Source organism: Thalassophryne amazonica, chromosome 13 (assembly GCF_902500255.1).
Source record: "Thalassophryne amazonica chromosome 13, fThaAma1.1, whole genome shotgun sequence".
Taxonomy (NCBI): Eukaryota; Metazoa; Chordata; class Actinopteri; order Batrachoidiformes; family Batrachoididae; genus Thalassophryne; species Thalassophryne amazonica.
In genome coordinates, this window is record NC_047115.1 from 48,274,380 (window position 1) to 48,290,485 (window position 16,106).

At 39.1% G+C, this 16,106-nt stretch overlaps 1 protein-coding gene across 6 annotated transcripts in view; it reads right to left on the minus strand.

Moving 5' to 3' along the window:
* Positions 1-16,106, minus strand: part of LOC117523030 (neurexin-1a-like) — a 976,202-nt gene that overhangs the window by 528,138 nt on the left and 431,958 nt on the right. For 4 of the 6 annotated variants that reach the window (XM_034184445.1, XM_034184444.1, XM_034184442.1 and 1 more), the window contains exons 1-2: positions 7,643-7,857; positions 4,872-4,898 (exon numbers count right to left, since the gene is read on the minus strand). The exons of 1 other annotated variant lie outside the window; for it this stretch is intronic. In XM_034184445.1, coding sequence (XP_034040336.1) covers positions 4,872-4,898; positions 7,643-7,811 — 196 coding nt within the window. In that variant the 5' untranslated portion in view covers positions 7,812-7,857. Of the gene's footprint in view, positions 1-4,871; positions 4,899-7,642; positions 7,858-16,106 lie in introns of those variants that run through there. One more of the 6 variants, XM_034184443.1, reaches the window with a different exon arrangement.

A 16,106-nucleotide genomic window follows, 5' to 3' on the forward strand; every position in this document is an offset into this window, starting at 1 on the left:
CTATAAATTTAGGTACGATAATTTTTAGACCACTAACATATTTTTGCAGGCGTAGTGAATAAAGCTTAACAGTTAAAAACATTTGTGATGTCTGAAATCAAAGATTTTAGTGCCTACCTGTTAAATGTTTTGTAGCAGATGGGCAGCTCTATCCTCTGCAGGCAGAGGAGAGCTGGTTACAGAAGAGAAAGAAAGAGAGGAAAAAAGATAATTTCTCTTCACACCATATTGACTTACCATGCGTCTATAAACCCAGAGAATATATTCATGACAGTTTTAGGCACAATATACAAAGAGTTTAATGCTTTTAATGAGTTTAGTGTGCAGCGGCCTGATCAGAGCATCTCAGTGCATTTCTCCTGTTGTGAAACTTTACCCATAATGCACTGCAGCATTGTGTGTCCAAACGCTAATACATTCAAAATCAGTGCATTACTTTATAACTAAAACATATATAGCTGATATTTTCACTTTACAAAATGCCAGTTGGGACATTAATTTAAATAACTTGTTTGGAACTAGTTTGGTTAACATTTTAACCATAAGTTAAAACTGTATTCCTGTGGATGACTTGCGTGATATACCAGCAAGTCTGTATGGTGTAAAGAGAAATTGTCTTTATTCTCCTTCCTCTTCTCCTCCTCCTCCTCCTTCTCTCCTCTTCCCCTCTTCCTCTTCTTCTTCCTTGGTCACAAGGTCTCTTTTGCTGAGAAGGCTGATCTGACACAGAAACACTGGCTTGTTGTGTCCGTAACTACTAGTCTACTGAAACCAATACTGAAAGTTATCGGTTTAGCTTTATCTGTAACTTCCACAAATTTTTTTTTAGGGGTTTATCGGTTTAGCTTTATAAAAGATAACTTTTCAGTTAGCGGATTAACTGTTATCAAATCTAACTTTTTGGTTAGCTGTGCCCACCACTGATTCTACTAATATAAGAATATACACAAATTAATTAATTTTCTCTATGATATACTACATATTCCACTGTAGTGTTTTCAGATTTCTTTCAACTTGGTCCAGAAATTATTGAACAATCTTACTTTCACCCTGGCTGGTGTGGCCATTTCATTTTATTTATTTTGTTTGAAATTTTCACAGAGAAGCGCTCCATAAAAGCGGCACTGCAGGTGGGTTAAGAGCAGTCTTGAATATTAATATCCTTAATATGATGCAAGCGTGCATTACTTTCACCCCTAATTATTTCCCATCTTTAACCCAACTTCATAATGACATTAATTAAGGAGTAGCTCATGTCATGACAGACTAGTGTGTCTAAAAATGTTTCTGTTTGACAAACTGATTTTTTTCTATCTTGATTTATTTTCTATCTTGCTTCAAGTTTATTATATAAAGAGTCTGATCCTCTTATGTATTTGTTTTGATAAATAGTGGCTGTACAAATGTGGGATTGAGTTTGAATAAATGTAACAGCACAGTAATAGCACGGAAAATGAAGATTTATGGTGAAACTCTTGAAAACATTGATCAAGCCCATCAATTTGTATTCATGCCTGGTTGTTTGATGCTAACCAAGATGGTGGCACTCTGGCAACAGCCAGCGATTGGTTGTCTTTCGGCTGCTCCCAATTTGTTAGGGTCACCACAGCAGTTTCAGTACAGATCAACTTTGGAATTTGGCACAAGTTTGACCAAGAATGCTCTTCCTGACGCAAACTCCATTACTTGGAGAAGCTCTCACAGCACCTGTCTTCTAAAGCGGCCTCTTAGCCAAGTGCAAATTAGAACCTATACTCTGCTTCACTTCAAGTACACACGTACAGCAGAGTAGCTGCTTGTTGATCCGAACAATATTCCTGTAATAATAATTTATACACTTTCAAAGAAATGCTGATGTTTTTTGGAAATATTCCAACATTCTTTCCAATCAACATCTGATCTGTTTGAATGATCCAACACCAAACCACATAATGCTTTTCTTTGCATGATTTGATGAGTAAAATAAATATCATCTAAAATATATATGCAGTGTATTGTTGTTGTTGTTGTTGATGATTTTTGAAGTGTCTATTCCAATCAACTCAAAAACCTCTTCACACACAAACATGATCTAATGCTTTCAGGGGAAACTGCTTCTCCTTCTAAACAGTATATACAGTAACACTAGAGACATATAAATTCCATAAACTGTCTCATTCCTATTTTACTTCTGCTGACCGTGTCTGTCACATCGGAATGATTGAACAGGAAAAGGCTCGTGTATTACAATTCCAGACAAGTAATTATTAATTCATTGCAGTTCCTGAATAACAAATGTCAGAGATATTTGCCTCCTAAAATATTGTAATGTAACCTCTTTGTTGCAAAACGGCATCCGTCTCACACCATACACGCACACGCTGTGGATCCCACAAAATGTATGCTCTCTCTCCCTCTGCATCCTTTTCTCTCTGCTCTGTGAGGCAGGTTATGAGAAGAATAAAATCACACTCTGTATTTCCTCTATGCCAAGAATGGCCTCATCAATTTACCAGTACCTTGAAACATCTGAGTAAAGAAACAAAACAAAAACAAAACAAAAAAAGGTGACATGGAAATCATTGTATGTCAAAAATACTGCATCTGTTCCTTACGCTTGTGTTTTACCAAAACAACAGCAAAACATGTTTTATTTCAAATAAAACACTGATTGTCATACACCAAAACAGGCTTTTGACAAACTGTAGGTGAAATTTTGTGTTGTTGTTAAAGAAAATCCTAAATTTGATGTGTTTCCTTGTATTAAAGTCCTTCTCTGTTCCAACATGAAGGTAACTGGTGATGCAACAGACTAAAGTTGCAGTATCTCCAATCACAGCCACAGAAACCTAGAACTCCTTCACAGTTGTCTGGGTGTCTTGGTGGCTTCCCTCACTAGTCTCATTCTTGCACAGTCACTCAGTTTTTGAGAAATGTCTCCTTTACACAAAATTACTATACAGCTTGTATTACTTAATGTTTTCTGTAAATCAGTTTCAAGACATACTCAGTGACATGACTTCAGTTCATGTATTCATCCCCTGACACATCGATAGAAAGGCAGATGTAAAAGTGATGACTTGCATGAACTATAATCTTAATATTGAATACGTCTAAGTACTAATGTGCTCTAACAATAAAGACACAATGTGTACAAATGGCCATAATTATTAAATGATTATTATATTTGTTAAACCACTTGAATTACAACTAAAGCTGCATAAGAATCACATCTCAGACTGTATGTGGATGTATCTTCTCTCAGATGCTGTCAGAGAGCTCCGTGGACCCGGTTGGGATGAATATGTATAATCTGAAATGCGTTCCTTCAGCCTGCTACAATTAAAACGGGTTCACGAGGAGGTCGGTGTCAAAAATACCTCTCTACAGCACAATGGTTCTAGTGACTCAAACACAGTCTACAGAGTGAGAGTAAAGCAACAGAAGGAGAGTAAGGATCAGGGGGAGCTAGAATAAAGCTCACATCTCACGGACAGAAGAACAGTTTTACTGTTATCCTAGACAGCAGCTCCCTGCAGGTCTATGAGGTTGTAGTCAGAATCCAGTAGTGTTTTCTGCTGATAAATATCCTTGTCTTTACTTTGTCCAATTACTTATGGCCTTCAGAAATGGAAAGAATGTTTAAAATGGGCTGTAATTCCTAATTTGCAATGTGATATTTTTGTTAAACCCCTTGAATTAAAGTGATAGGAGTTGAACTACCAATGTATCATCATGGGTTTGAGTCCTGGGCCTGGTTTCATAAAGCAGTCTAATCTTGTTTAGTGGAATAAACTCAGTCAATTCATCTTTGACATTAGTCGTTGCACAAAGCGCTAAAAGGCATCTATCATGTACTACCACTTGATGGAGGAGAAAGGAAGGAGAGGCTTCCGCCGGGAGCGGGTGTTCAGAGCGCGGAATAATCCATTGGAGATGGATACGGACGCCGAGGTCAGGAGCGGTTCTCCTCTGCTGAGGTGGACTCAGCCATGTTTGTAGCAGATGGACCAACCAGGAAGTAAACAAAACTGGTGTACATTGGAGGCATTTCTTGGCAACTGCAGTCGCGAGGCCACTATGACTGGAAAATCGTTGACTAACGCAAATGGCTAATCTACAAATTTAGCAATCGATGTGAAACTGAGATTAGATGGATAATGATGGTTGACTAACCTTAGTCAACTAAGTAAGCTTAGTAGACTAAAACATTAGACTGCTTTATGAAACCTGGCCCTGATTTACTCTACCTCTGTATCCTTGGACAAGACCCTTCATCTGCATCGTTTCAGTCCACCCAGCTGTAATTGAGTACTGGCTTTGGTGGCGGAAGTAACCTGACTGGCATTCCTTGACAACCAGGGGGAGTGGTAGACTCATTTGCTTCACGCTATGGAATCCGTAAATAAACACCGGCAGGAATAGACCTACTGTATGTAGAACCTAATTAAAGCTGAAAATCTACAGTATAAGCACATCTCAATTGTATAATTTCAACTCCATTGTGGTGGTATACAGATGCAAAAATTTCTTTAAAAAAGTGCTATTCTCTTTATACTTATGGACCTGACTGTAATTACCTGGCCCCATTGGATATGTCATCATTTCAAGCCTCCCTCCTTCTACTCAACATCACTGTGATCTATTGGAACTTTTCAAATTGTTAATGTTGATGCAAGATGCAAGCCAGACTTACTCAATTTTGGCACATTGCTTGAATTGTTCTTAGCCATACCTTTACAATATTTAACTGTCCGGAATGTATAAAAGCTGCACAAAACATAGTTCATTCATCAAGCCAAATTTCCACAGAGAAACAGTCCAAAAATATAATAAGCACAAAGTGTCGAGAATATGTAAACGAAAAGAAAGAAAGGTGAACGGTGACTTACTGGAGGTACAGTTTATCCTCATACAATCTAGATGGGGAAGAATAGATGAGAGATAAATCCATCTTTCAACGTTACAGCTGCAGACATCATTAAAGCATACAGTCCACCCTCTGGGGACACACACACTGACACTCTCTCATCCTCTGATGCTCTCACCCGTTGCCCCAAACTGCAATGAACCAGTAAAAAGCACCACGACACAGTTGGGCCCAAGAGCATAGCACGGTTAGAACCACTACAGCAATGTCAAATCCATAGCGATGAGGATTATTAAAATATATGCTTTTGATTTTGTGTGTACAGTATGTGTGTGTGTGTATATATACCTTAAAACAAAGCATCAAAGCAACGATTTTTATATACTGCCAGATGACTACGAGCATCAGAGTTTGGTCAAGGTCAAGCAGGGCCACATGGGAGGTATTTCAAAAGTTGACTCTTTTGCTATTATTTATCAGCAACAACAGTGAATCATTGGGTCCATCACGCTACAGCTTAAAGGTAATCAATTCTCTTCCAACTATGTTTATTTTTGCATGTTACTGGTTAATTTTACCAACAAAACTGCTTAGTATCTCTTTTAACTGTGTTTTCTGTAGTGTTTCGTTCTATGTGTTAGCAAATACAGTCCACGTGTAGTCTGTATAGTAGAACAGACAGCAATACAATCTTGCGCATGCATGAAACTTGCAGTAACAGTTGAAAAAACACTGATCGGAAGATTTATAATGCAAAAAGGACAAAATCTGATGGCCATGCTAATAGAAGTGCGAGTACACGTTTAAAAGTGGACCTTTATTTATTAGTTATGGTTTTCGACAAATGAGTAAAGATTACTTTGGAATCTTACTATTTACATAAAATTTATAAGCTTAGCTGAGCTAGAAATGGTATTGTATGAATGATCATGTTATCGAGAGTGAAAATATTTTTTATTACCACAATCATTTGTATGGAGAATTACTTGAACCACCCAAAAGAATGACACTGCCTATGAAATGATTCGTTGAGTGTATCCATTATCATAAAGTTGTTGTAATTTATTTATAACCAACATAGGTTGCATAAACCATGAGAAAATGCAGACATCCAACATGTTTTCCATTATTTCTTTTACATCAACTGGACATATAGCATGTCTTCAATTCAGATTTCCTTTTATTGCTTATCAAATCAAATTGCATCCCATGAATTACAAATAAGTGTTTAAATTTGACAAAACTAATTGAGTTCATGTCTGTGATTTACTGCACTGGAGTACACACTACGCTGATATTCTCATTGGTCTTGACCAGTGGGAATTCCTTCCATTTCTCCACAGATGTAAAAAGGTGTCAGAATGAAATCTTGGCAGATATTATTACAGTTCCAGGAGAAAACACTGCATTTCATGTGTTCTTGTTATACTAGAAATGGACTGGGCTCCTTTAAATGAATGATTATGCTATGCAAAACTACATTTGTACTTCCAGCAAAACTATTACACTCCTATTTGTTTGCCTGATTCCTATTTGTTTCTAATGAGTAACGATTGTGGTGATCCTACTCCAGCAGATGTGCTTCCGATTACCGTTAGACTGCTAAGATGACTACACATTGTTCCGCAGTGTGAGACAAATGCTTGCACAGCAATGTGACAAAAGGCATCTATTTTGCATGTATTTTATTTATTTAGTTTTTAATTCTCTCTGTTGCTCTTGTTTTGCTCTGAAATAAAGGTGACCCGAATCGATACCGTTCCCCTCCTTCCCATTTGGCCCTGCCCATCGTGTGTTGTCAACCACAGCAGAAAAGTGGTCGCAAACAGCCAGAGATCAACGCCAGCCCGACCCTTACGGGGAATGCTTCGCTTTTCAAGGGTGGCAGGGACAAACGCGGAAGGTAAAATGTGTCAAAGATAACCAGAAGTAAACAAAACTCAGTGGCCTGTTTGATTTTTCAGAGGGCATCTTCTCCTGCTCAGATCATCCGACTTGTCAGCCCTGTCAGCGAGTGACGCGGTCGTCTTTTTCTGGGTTGCCTACGTGCTTCCTTAAGTTTGACAGCAAACACATAGGCTGTCTGCTTTGTATGCGCAGATAAACAGCTCAGCTTAGGCAACCCATTTCTGTTTAGCCAGTGGAAAGGAGAAATAGATGGCTATCATTTATGCGGCGCTGCTCCGCGTCGAGTTATCAAAGTTGTCACGGGAATCACGCGATCGTATGTGTGCGTCTGCTTTCATTTTGCCCTTAATTTTTCTGTGTCTTTGCTGCAGGCAGCGGGAGGTGGGTGGGGAGAGGCGGGGGTGAGGGGGTGTCTTTCTATGGGCTCATTTGAGCTGTTGGTTTAGGTGCAATGATGCATTCCTGCTGCACTGATTAAAATGCACACGTGATAAGTTTGCATGTGCACACGTGTGGAAAGGCGTGGAGCTCGATTAAAAACTGCATCTTATTAGGAGTCCCTTGTAAGCAGTGGAGGGAAACATCCACACCTGCACTTTGAGGGGTGGTTCGTTGGGAGAAACAGAGATGTGTGGAATTTGTTATGAGGTTCAGCGAGCATTCCCCGGCAGGGCAACAACAGCCACGCGCTCAACTGGCTGTGAGCGGAGAGCCGCAGACTTTGGCCATTGAAAGCCTCTACCATCTCTTTCTATTCAATACACATATATACAATAACACATATTCCATACTTGGCAAAGACGTCTGTTAAATGTATGTGGAAGTGTTATAAGCTCAATTTAACACTTGAGTGTGCTGCTTGAGGAGGTGCAACCGAGGCGTTACCTAAATTGACAGTCAGGCGGACGCGGCCGCTCTCCAGCTCGAGACGCAGGGTGTCAGCAGAGTCTCGGGATGTGGTGGCTATTAGGATGCCGTAGGCTCGCTGAGAGCGGAAGCGCAGTGACACATCCTCAGCTTCTGTGTGCATCACCACAGGCAGCTGCACCTTCATAAACTTGCTGCCGTCATAGCTGAGGATGGTGGCCTCTGCAGAGACAACGAGGAGGAAAACAAGATGAGTGATTAGGAAAATGTTGGCGCCATCTGAATGTGGCTCTCTGATTAGAAATATCCAGTGAGAAAGGCCTGTCTCTTTCTATTACAAACACAGAACTGCTAACGGTGGTGCAACAATTCATTGTGATACAAATTATGCAATGCAACATTGTGGCAATGTGCAATCTAAAGCAGGGGATTTTCCTGAAGATTATAATACACCTTCTACCTGTGCAGGGGCAGATCCAACTTCAAAAGAAGGGGTAGGAGTGGGGGGGGCTTACTAGGGTGTGCCAAAGGCATAGTTCAAACAATTTCCATAATCTACAGCCACTTTTTAATACAAAATTTTAAAATACTGGAAATCTTCCAATTCTGCATGTAACAACATTCATCAATCAGCCTTTGTTCAAGACCTGTCCCATATTTTCTCACACGTTTTGGTCAGCGGCCCTGTGGAGTGCATGTTCACCCATCAACAACAGTATTGTGACCACTGGCTTAATATTGTGAAGGTTCCCCATTTGCCATCAAAACAGCTCTGACCATAAATGCATAAGTCTACTTGATCTCTGAAGGTGTTCTGTGTTATTTGGCACCAATATGATAGCAGCAGATCAAGCAACTGATCTGGTCTGTGTCAGTGTGACCCCGTCAGATCTCAGAAGCTAAGCAGTGCGGGACCTGGTGAGTACTTGGATGGGAGACCTCTTTGGAACTCCAGCGGCTGTGTGTGTTTCTCCAGGTAAAACTGGGGTTGCATCAGGAAGGGCGTCAGGCGTAAAACTAATACCGCCAAATACCAAATACCAAAATAACAAATGCCAAATACCAATGCGGATCTGGGTGTATCCACTATGGCAACCCTAAACACAAAACAGGAGCAGCCAGATGAAAAACACCAACATGGTAGCAGCAGATCTTTATATTGCATTGGACCATTAGACCACCGTCACACTCCTACAAATGCGCACGAACCAAGCCAAATCAGCCGGAATGTAAAAAAAAAAAAAAAAAAATCATGCCACATCTTGGAGGACAGCCGTCCAAATACCCAGACTCTGCTTGGCTTGGACCTGCCCCAAATGATTCATGCATATGCCGTGCGAATGAGCCTCTCAATGCAGTACAAATGTAGGTGGTACACAGTGAGAGTACCTGGACTTTTGCCAGGATACAGTAAGAACAGTAAGAATGCACTTACAAGCCATACAATTGCGGTTGGATTGCGGTCTGGCAGAATATATTCCAGCAGCACCCGAGGTGCACTCAAATTTCCACTACTATGGTACATTCAGGGACATTCGGGATGTTCGACCAGGGCGAAAGCAAGCCAAACATCCCCCCAAATGCAATCAGAATGTCACGAATGCTGTGTTGATGCCATTCAATTGTTTAGAATACAGTCAGATGGCAGATCGATGGTTGTTCCATCTTGACTGCGCCAAGACTGTTTTGAACATGAGCAAAACATTCAAAGCAGCCATGCGAATGGGCCCGATTGTTTAGACTGCTCTGAGAATGCTGTCCAACGTTTTCAAAATGCAACTCAACGCTTCCCAACTTCCCGATTTTTCATTCAGGCACCATTCAGCCTCATTTGAGCTATGTGTGACGGGGTCTAAGGGCCACCCTTTGTGCCCCTTTGGCTGCCCATGACCTGGTTCACTGGATTCCCTTCCTTGGACCACTTCTAGGTGGTATTCAGCCCTACAGACTGGTAACATCCCACAGCAGCTGCAGTTTTAGAGCTATTTTTGCCCAGTCATCTAGCCATCACAATTTGGCCTAGTCACAGTCTTTCAAGTGTTTTTACATCTCCATTCTTTATGCTTTCAACATCAACTTTGAGGACATATTGTTAAGTTGCTGCTTAATATGTCCAACCACTGACAGGTCCCACTGTAATGACATAATCAGTGTTATTCACGCCACCTTTCAGGGGTCACATGTTATACCGAATTGGTGTCCATGTACTGGAAATTATTATTTTGTCAGGATTTGTTGCAAAAAACTAAAACAAAAAAGACAGACAGTCATAGTGGCACCAGCTTACGTAAGTTAGACCACACATCTAAGGCACAAGTCTAGTGGCATTTTATATTGATGGCACAGAACAAGTGGTGAAGAGATGCAGAAATGGTTTGGATTTGCTGCAATATAAATCCATCCATTTTCCAAATTCACTTAGGGGTCACCTGGGGGTTGGAGCAGTCACTGGGTGAGAGGCGGGGGTACACCCTGGATAGCCTGCAAGTCTATCATAGGCCTGACACAAATTGACAAATAAACTCATTTACACCCTCACTCACACCAACGGTCAAGTTAAAATCACCAATTCACCTAACCTGGATGTCTGTGGAAGTGGGAGGAAACAAAAGCACCACGAGGGGACCCACACAACCGAGAACATACAAACAAACAGTCGTGCTTACCACTAAACCACTGTGCTGTTGCTACTTCTAGAATGGTATATGTTAAATAAATCTGAAACAAATTTTTGAATAGTTCCATATGCAATCAGTGTTAACACAGCAAAAATGATCATGTAGTTATTCTCTATAGAGAGGTATTTTAATCACATTCCAAAACTACATTTCTGCCTACTCTCGGTGAGTGGGAGCATCAGACGGAGCTCCTTCTGGATGCCAAAACCTATCATATTGTCTGTAAGTCCAGACATCCCATTAAGAACACTCATTCGGGCAGGTTGTATCTGTGATTTATATCTGTCAATCACCACCTCAGGTCCATAGTCAGAGGTTAGGGCTGGAACAGAGATGGACGAATACGTTGAGAGCACTGCTCTGGCTCAGCAACCAGTGTTATGAAAAAATGTTCACACTACTGCTGACTGAGCCTCGGTCCGCCTGTTGATGTCTCGCTCCATTTTCCATCACTTGTAAACAAGATATATGAAGTCCTTCACTTGGAGTTGTAATGTCACACAAGTACAAAATACTGTATTTACTGCAAAGATCATAACCTACAGTCATTATGTTTGTGCTATACCTGTCCACAATACTGTAAATGGATTTATATAGGTTTCTCATTCTGTGAATATAAGGACAAAACAAATATTTTTGCTGTAGTTCAATGACAGCAAAGAAAGGATACCCTGTCTGTGTGTGTGTATTACAAATCTGAAGTCATAAAAAAAACCCATCAAACCAGGCATCAATAGATAATGATCTGATAATTTGGTAGACTGCTCTTGTTCACATGACAAGCCCATTAAATGGAAGTTCTATAACACAAAATCAATAACTGCTAAAACACAGTTGCCATCAGGGAATACCATGGGCACAGTTCTACACTCTTCTATATATTCTATCTGTATCTCAATGTATTGTGTTTTACTGTATTGGAAGAACTTGAGTTGCAGGTAATGCTCTGCAGGAGATTTCAATCCTTCCACAGATGAATGATAAAGATGTTGGCATAATTATTACCTAGGAGTGCCTCTTTGTGTATGTTGAATGTGATATTGTGCATTGTAGCTTTGTGTATGTTGAATGTGATATTGTGCATTGTAGCTTTGTGTATGTTGAATGTGATATTGTGCATTGTAGCTTTGTGTATGTTGAATGTGATATTGTGCATTGTAGCTTTGTGTATGTTGAATGTGATATTGTGCATTGTAGCTTTGTGTATGTTGAATGTGATATTGTGCATTGTAGCTTTGTGTATGTTGAATGTGATATTGTGCATTGTAGCTTTGTGTATGTTGAATGTGATATTGTGCATTGTAGCTTTGTGTATGTTGAATGTGATATTGTGCATTGTAGCTTTGTGTATGTTGAATGTGATATTGTGCATTGTAGCTTTGTGTATGTTGAATGTGATATTGTGCATTGTAGCTTTGTGTATGTTGAATGTGATATTGTGCATTGTAGCTTTGTGTCTCAATGAAAGCACAACACTATACTGCAAAAAAACAACCAACCAACAATATTCTGACAGTTGGGGTTCTATAAAAAGACTGTAAAATGATAATAAAACCTATTCAGTAAGATATTTTTCATTATTATCACTTACCGAGGTGTTGCTAGGCCGGTATCGTAGATTTACGTTGATGCTACCTGGCTATACCTGCCCGCTGTGCATATACAAATGACGTCATAGCGCGCAGCCCAAGAGCTGTCCGCAGAGGGGGGGTGGGGAAACTGTCCGCAGAGGAAAAGATGAAAAGGCGAGAAGTGTGTTTTGGTCCCAATATGGATATTCCGGATGATTTCTCATGGAGAGTACGACAATGAACAGCAGCTAAAGCAGCCAGCTTGATGAGGACGCACTGCCAAATTTGGAGAGTCGTGCGCCAGCTGACATGACAAAAGTTAAGTGAGCCAACTTTTTATATACGTGTTACATGTTGTGTATCTCAGTAAAAAGTGACAATAATGCAAATAACATGCTGTTGTCGTGCGGTATGCATTTTCTGAGTCCCTCCATTCATGCCCAGTCGCCCGCAATGACAGATATTCGCGCGAGTTAGACAAATATCTGTCATTTTGGGTGACTGGGCATGAACGTCGGGACTCAGAAAATGCATACCACATGACAACAGCATGTTATTGTACTATTATATTTTATAATATACATGTAAATTTTATTGATATTTTATGTATTTTTAAAATTCAAGAAAAAAATCTGGAAAATAAATTTAAAAATCTGTGCAATTGCACTGTTACACTTTATCTATTTATCTATGTATCTATCTCAAAGTTTGGTGAAAACAGGCTTATTATAGTTTCAATAAATCAACGAACAGAAAGTGTGTGAAATGACCTGTTTGGTACTGACATAATGGTACAGTATGGCTTTATTGGGATACATATAAAATACAAATATCAATAAGTACCTCGGATAACACATGAAGTATAAAACACATTTATTTCCAACGTGGTCCTCAAATGATAAGAATGTGATACACACTGAAAAATATGTCTCTTGAATTTCTATGATTTAAATATGCACATCAGATGTATATGATCAGAATTTATTCAAATAATAGAATTTTCTTACGTTGTTAATTGGGAAACATAAGAAAATTATGAAATTTGGATACATTCTGAACATGTGCAACCAATGTACATATTTTAGACGTTTTCATTATTCAGCGCACTGGTGGATTACGTACACACACACACACACGCACACACAGTCTAATCTTGTCACTAGTAATTGCTTCATTTTACTATACACTTTTTCTTCACCAAGTGTCATGTAACAATTACATTGCTCGCAACTGTCTTGTTGTTACAGCCAACAACTTTGTTCTACACCACAAATGCACAGAAGCCTGCAGGAAAAGCAGACCCCCCTAATCATTATTTAACCAACTGAAGCAATGGTTTTGACATTAGAGGTGATTAATTGTCTGTCACCTCTGACAGGCTGTTACTGCGTTACACTAATTAAACAAAGAGCAGCAGCTATAAAACAAAATGTTACTTGTTCTTCCAGTTGTCCACGATTGGCAGTTAAACCACTTGCATGTTGTTGCCCTTCCTATGGGTAAAAATTAAGAAAATTTAGCTCAACAATAAAAATTTGAAAGTCAGGTTGTGGGCACAACGCCATCCTGACCCTCTCCAGCCTCACCCTGCTAACCTCATCATGTCTCCAATTCTACACCTGCTCATTGCTCTAGTGCATACATTATTGGCCTTTCAACAATTTATTTCTAATTCTCAGACTTTGTACATATGCATCATTGTGAAAGTTCGACTTTGCTTTCTTTGTGCATACTTATATTAACCTTCATTAAGAATACACGCTTCAGAATCTTAGGTACTATGCATAGAAATTGGGAGGCAGTGATCAACATAATAAGCACAAAAATGACAACTTAAAAATATCTCTAATGATAAAATAAAATAAGACTTTGAACAAATACAGTAGTGCACACTTAGGGCCCTATCTTGATGGTGGGTGCATATAGCACAAATGCTTTTGGGGCAGATGAGTCCAAATCTACTTTGCTATGTAAAAGGTGCACAGTATCAGTGTAAACAGGGTGCAGGGTGAAAAAATGTAGGATTTATTTGCTTGCAGTAGCAACATTTGTTTTTCGTGTAATATGGAATAAATCATCTGTCAACTCCTTTACAAGCTGGAGTACACTTGGTGCACTGCTATCAAGCCCCAATCTAAGGACATCTGAAATGAAACCAACCCAGTAGTGGAAAATCTTGCAGTTCCTTGAGAGGCCACTTGAGGCTGGCTCCAAAATGGAGTTACTTATCATTGAATTTCATGTTAAAATGCCCAACTTGACAGCAGAAATATACAGCCTGGTAGAAAAAAATGGTTTTGGTTTATACAGTTAATGTTTTCCCTCCATGACAAGTGTATCAGTTTAACATATTTTCCCAGCTACCAAGCTACTGTTTAGGCCGCACAAAAAACTCCTTAAACCCTTGAAACAAGGTTAGCCTGTTAGCATTAGCTTCTTTTTTAACAGAGCTATTCCATAGGGTGCCATTCTACTATGGTTGCCCATGATCCAAAAAAATTCAAACAATCTGAAATTGCTTAAACTGTTTAATTCAAAACTCCAATGGAACATGATCAAATAAGTTTCAAGCCACAGTATCTAGGTATACAATATTTAAAGATGTTTGACCATGACTGAACCCATTAAGACTATGATTAACTGTAAGTTACCATGTACTATCAAAGATTTCAAGAATTTAGAATTTAGATAAAAAAATTTTAACAGTTCAAAAAGTGAATCCCAATTTCAAATCTGGTGCTAATGATGGCAATAACTAATATGTATGCCATGATTGTTCAAGATTGCCAAAGATGGATCAAGAAGTTACTATGATGCTTCAAAACGTGCCCCAATTTGCTATTTGAGATTAAATGGGAAGGAACAGCAGACTGTGGAATAGCCTGATAACTCTAAAATGGGGGCGTGCTCGGGTTGCATTTGTTCTACCAATGTAATGCAAGGTTTTACCCACTTTCTACCTATTTACCCAATTATGGGTTAGCCGGGACATAAGCGGAGTAAGCACTGCCAAGAAGGTGCCACCTAGAGCTACTCTTTCTCAGCTTTAAAGCTGCTCTTCAGAAAACCTGTGGGTAACATCACAGAGGGTTTGTCCAGGATATATAGAGTCTATGACTGTTATTAAGAAAACAGACTCAAGAGAGCAGGTTTCTATTAAGTGAATGGATCTACACAAACTCATGAGAAAATGCCAGCAGAGAGCAGCCACCAGAGCTCCCTGAGGTGAAGCAGAAAAGCAGTAAAGAGCTTTCTATTTTTCCATTAGAGCTTATTTTTACATAATTTAGTGCAGTATCCAATTTTGAGTTTTATAGTACTATCGTGTACATGCATCATGATCCTGCTCATGTTAAGTCTATGTGAATATTACTCCAAGTAACTGGAGCACTGCACTTGTAGAGCACAAAGCTCCACCAACACTAGTTTCCAATTCCACAAATTTTTACCTTGGAAACATTTTTCAAGGTCAAAGTCCTGTTAGAAGTGGCTTTACATAAGCTAAATTAGATGTGATCAAATATCAGGAGTATGTATTTAGTTCATGCACTTGAATGGACGTTTTTGTATTGTGTTGTCAATTTTTTTCTCAACTTTTTCAGTTTTTGATTTTTTTTCTTTCCAGATAATTTTCACAGAACATTGGTTATATCTGATGTGCACAATTTGCCATAGTTGCTTGATACTTGGTTTCTGACTGATAACTGGAAGATAGACAAACAGGCAATCCATAACAGAAAAATGAGAGTGATTGAGGAACTTTTGATTGACATATTATGCTAAATGTACACCAAATTGGGTTTTCAATACTAAATTCGAATGTCCACAAAATCCAAGCTTTGTCAGGCGATAGTGAGTGCACTTCACATTCAAATATGAGAGTGATGGGGGCACGTTTGATTAAGATCTAATGTAAAATATACATTAAGTGGGGTTTTCAATGTTAAAATTAAATGGCCACAAATCTGTAATCTGGATCAGACCTGGATCAAACATTGCCAGTTGATAAAGGATACCATCCTATATAATGTATTCAAATATGAAAATAATTTGATCTTTTTTGACAGTTATGAATTTTTGAAAATCGTTTCAATGTTAAAGATATGGATTTTTTTTTTCCAATTTTCCAAGTCTTTTCCTGATTTGACTTTTGATGTATGTGTTTGAAAATTTAATCAGTTCTTGCCTATCAGGATATGAATCTTCAGTAAAAATTTCATAGTGATATATGAA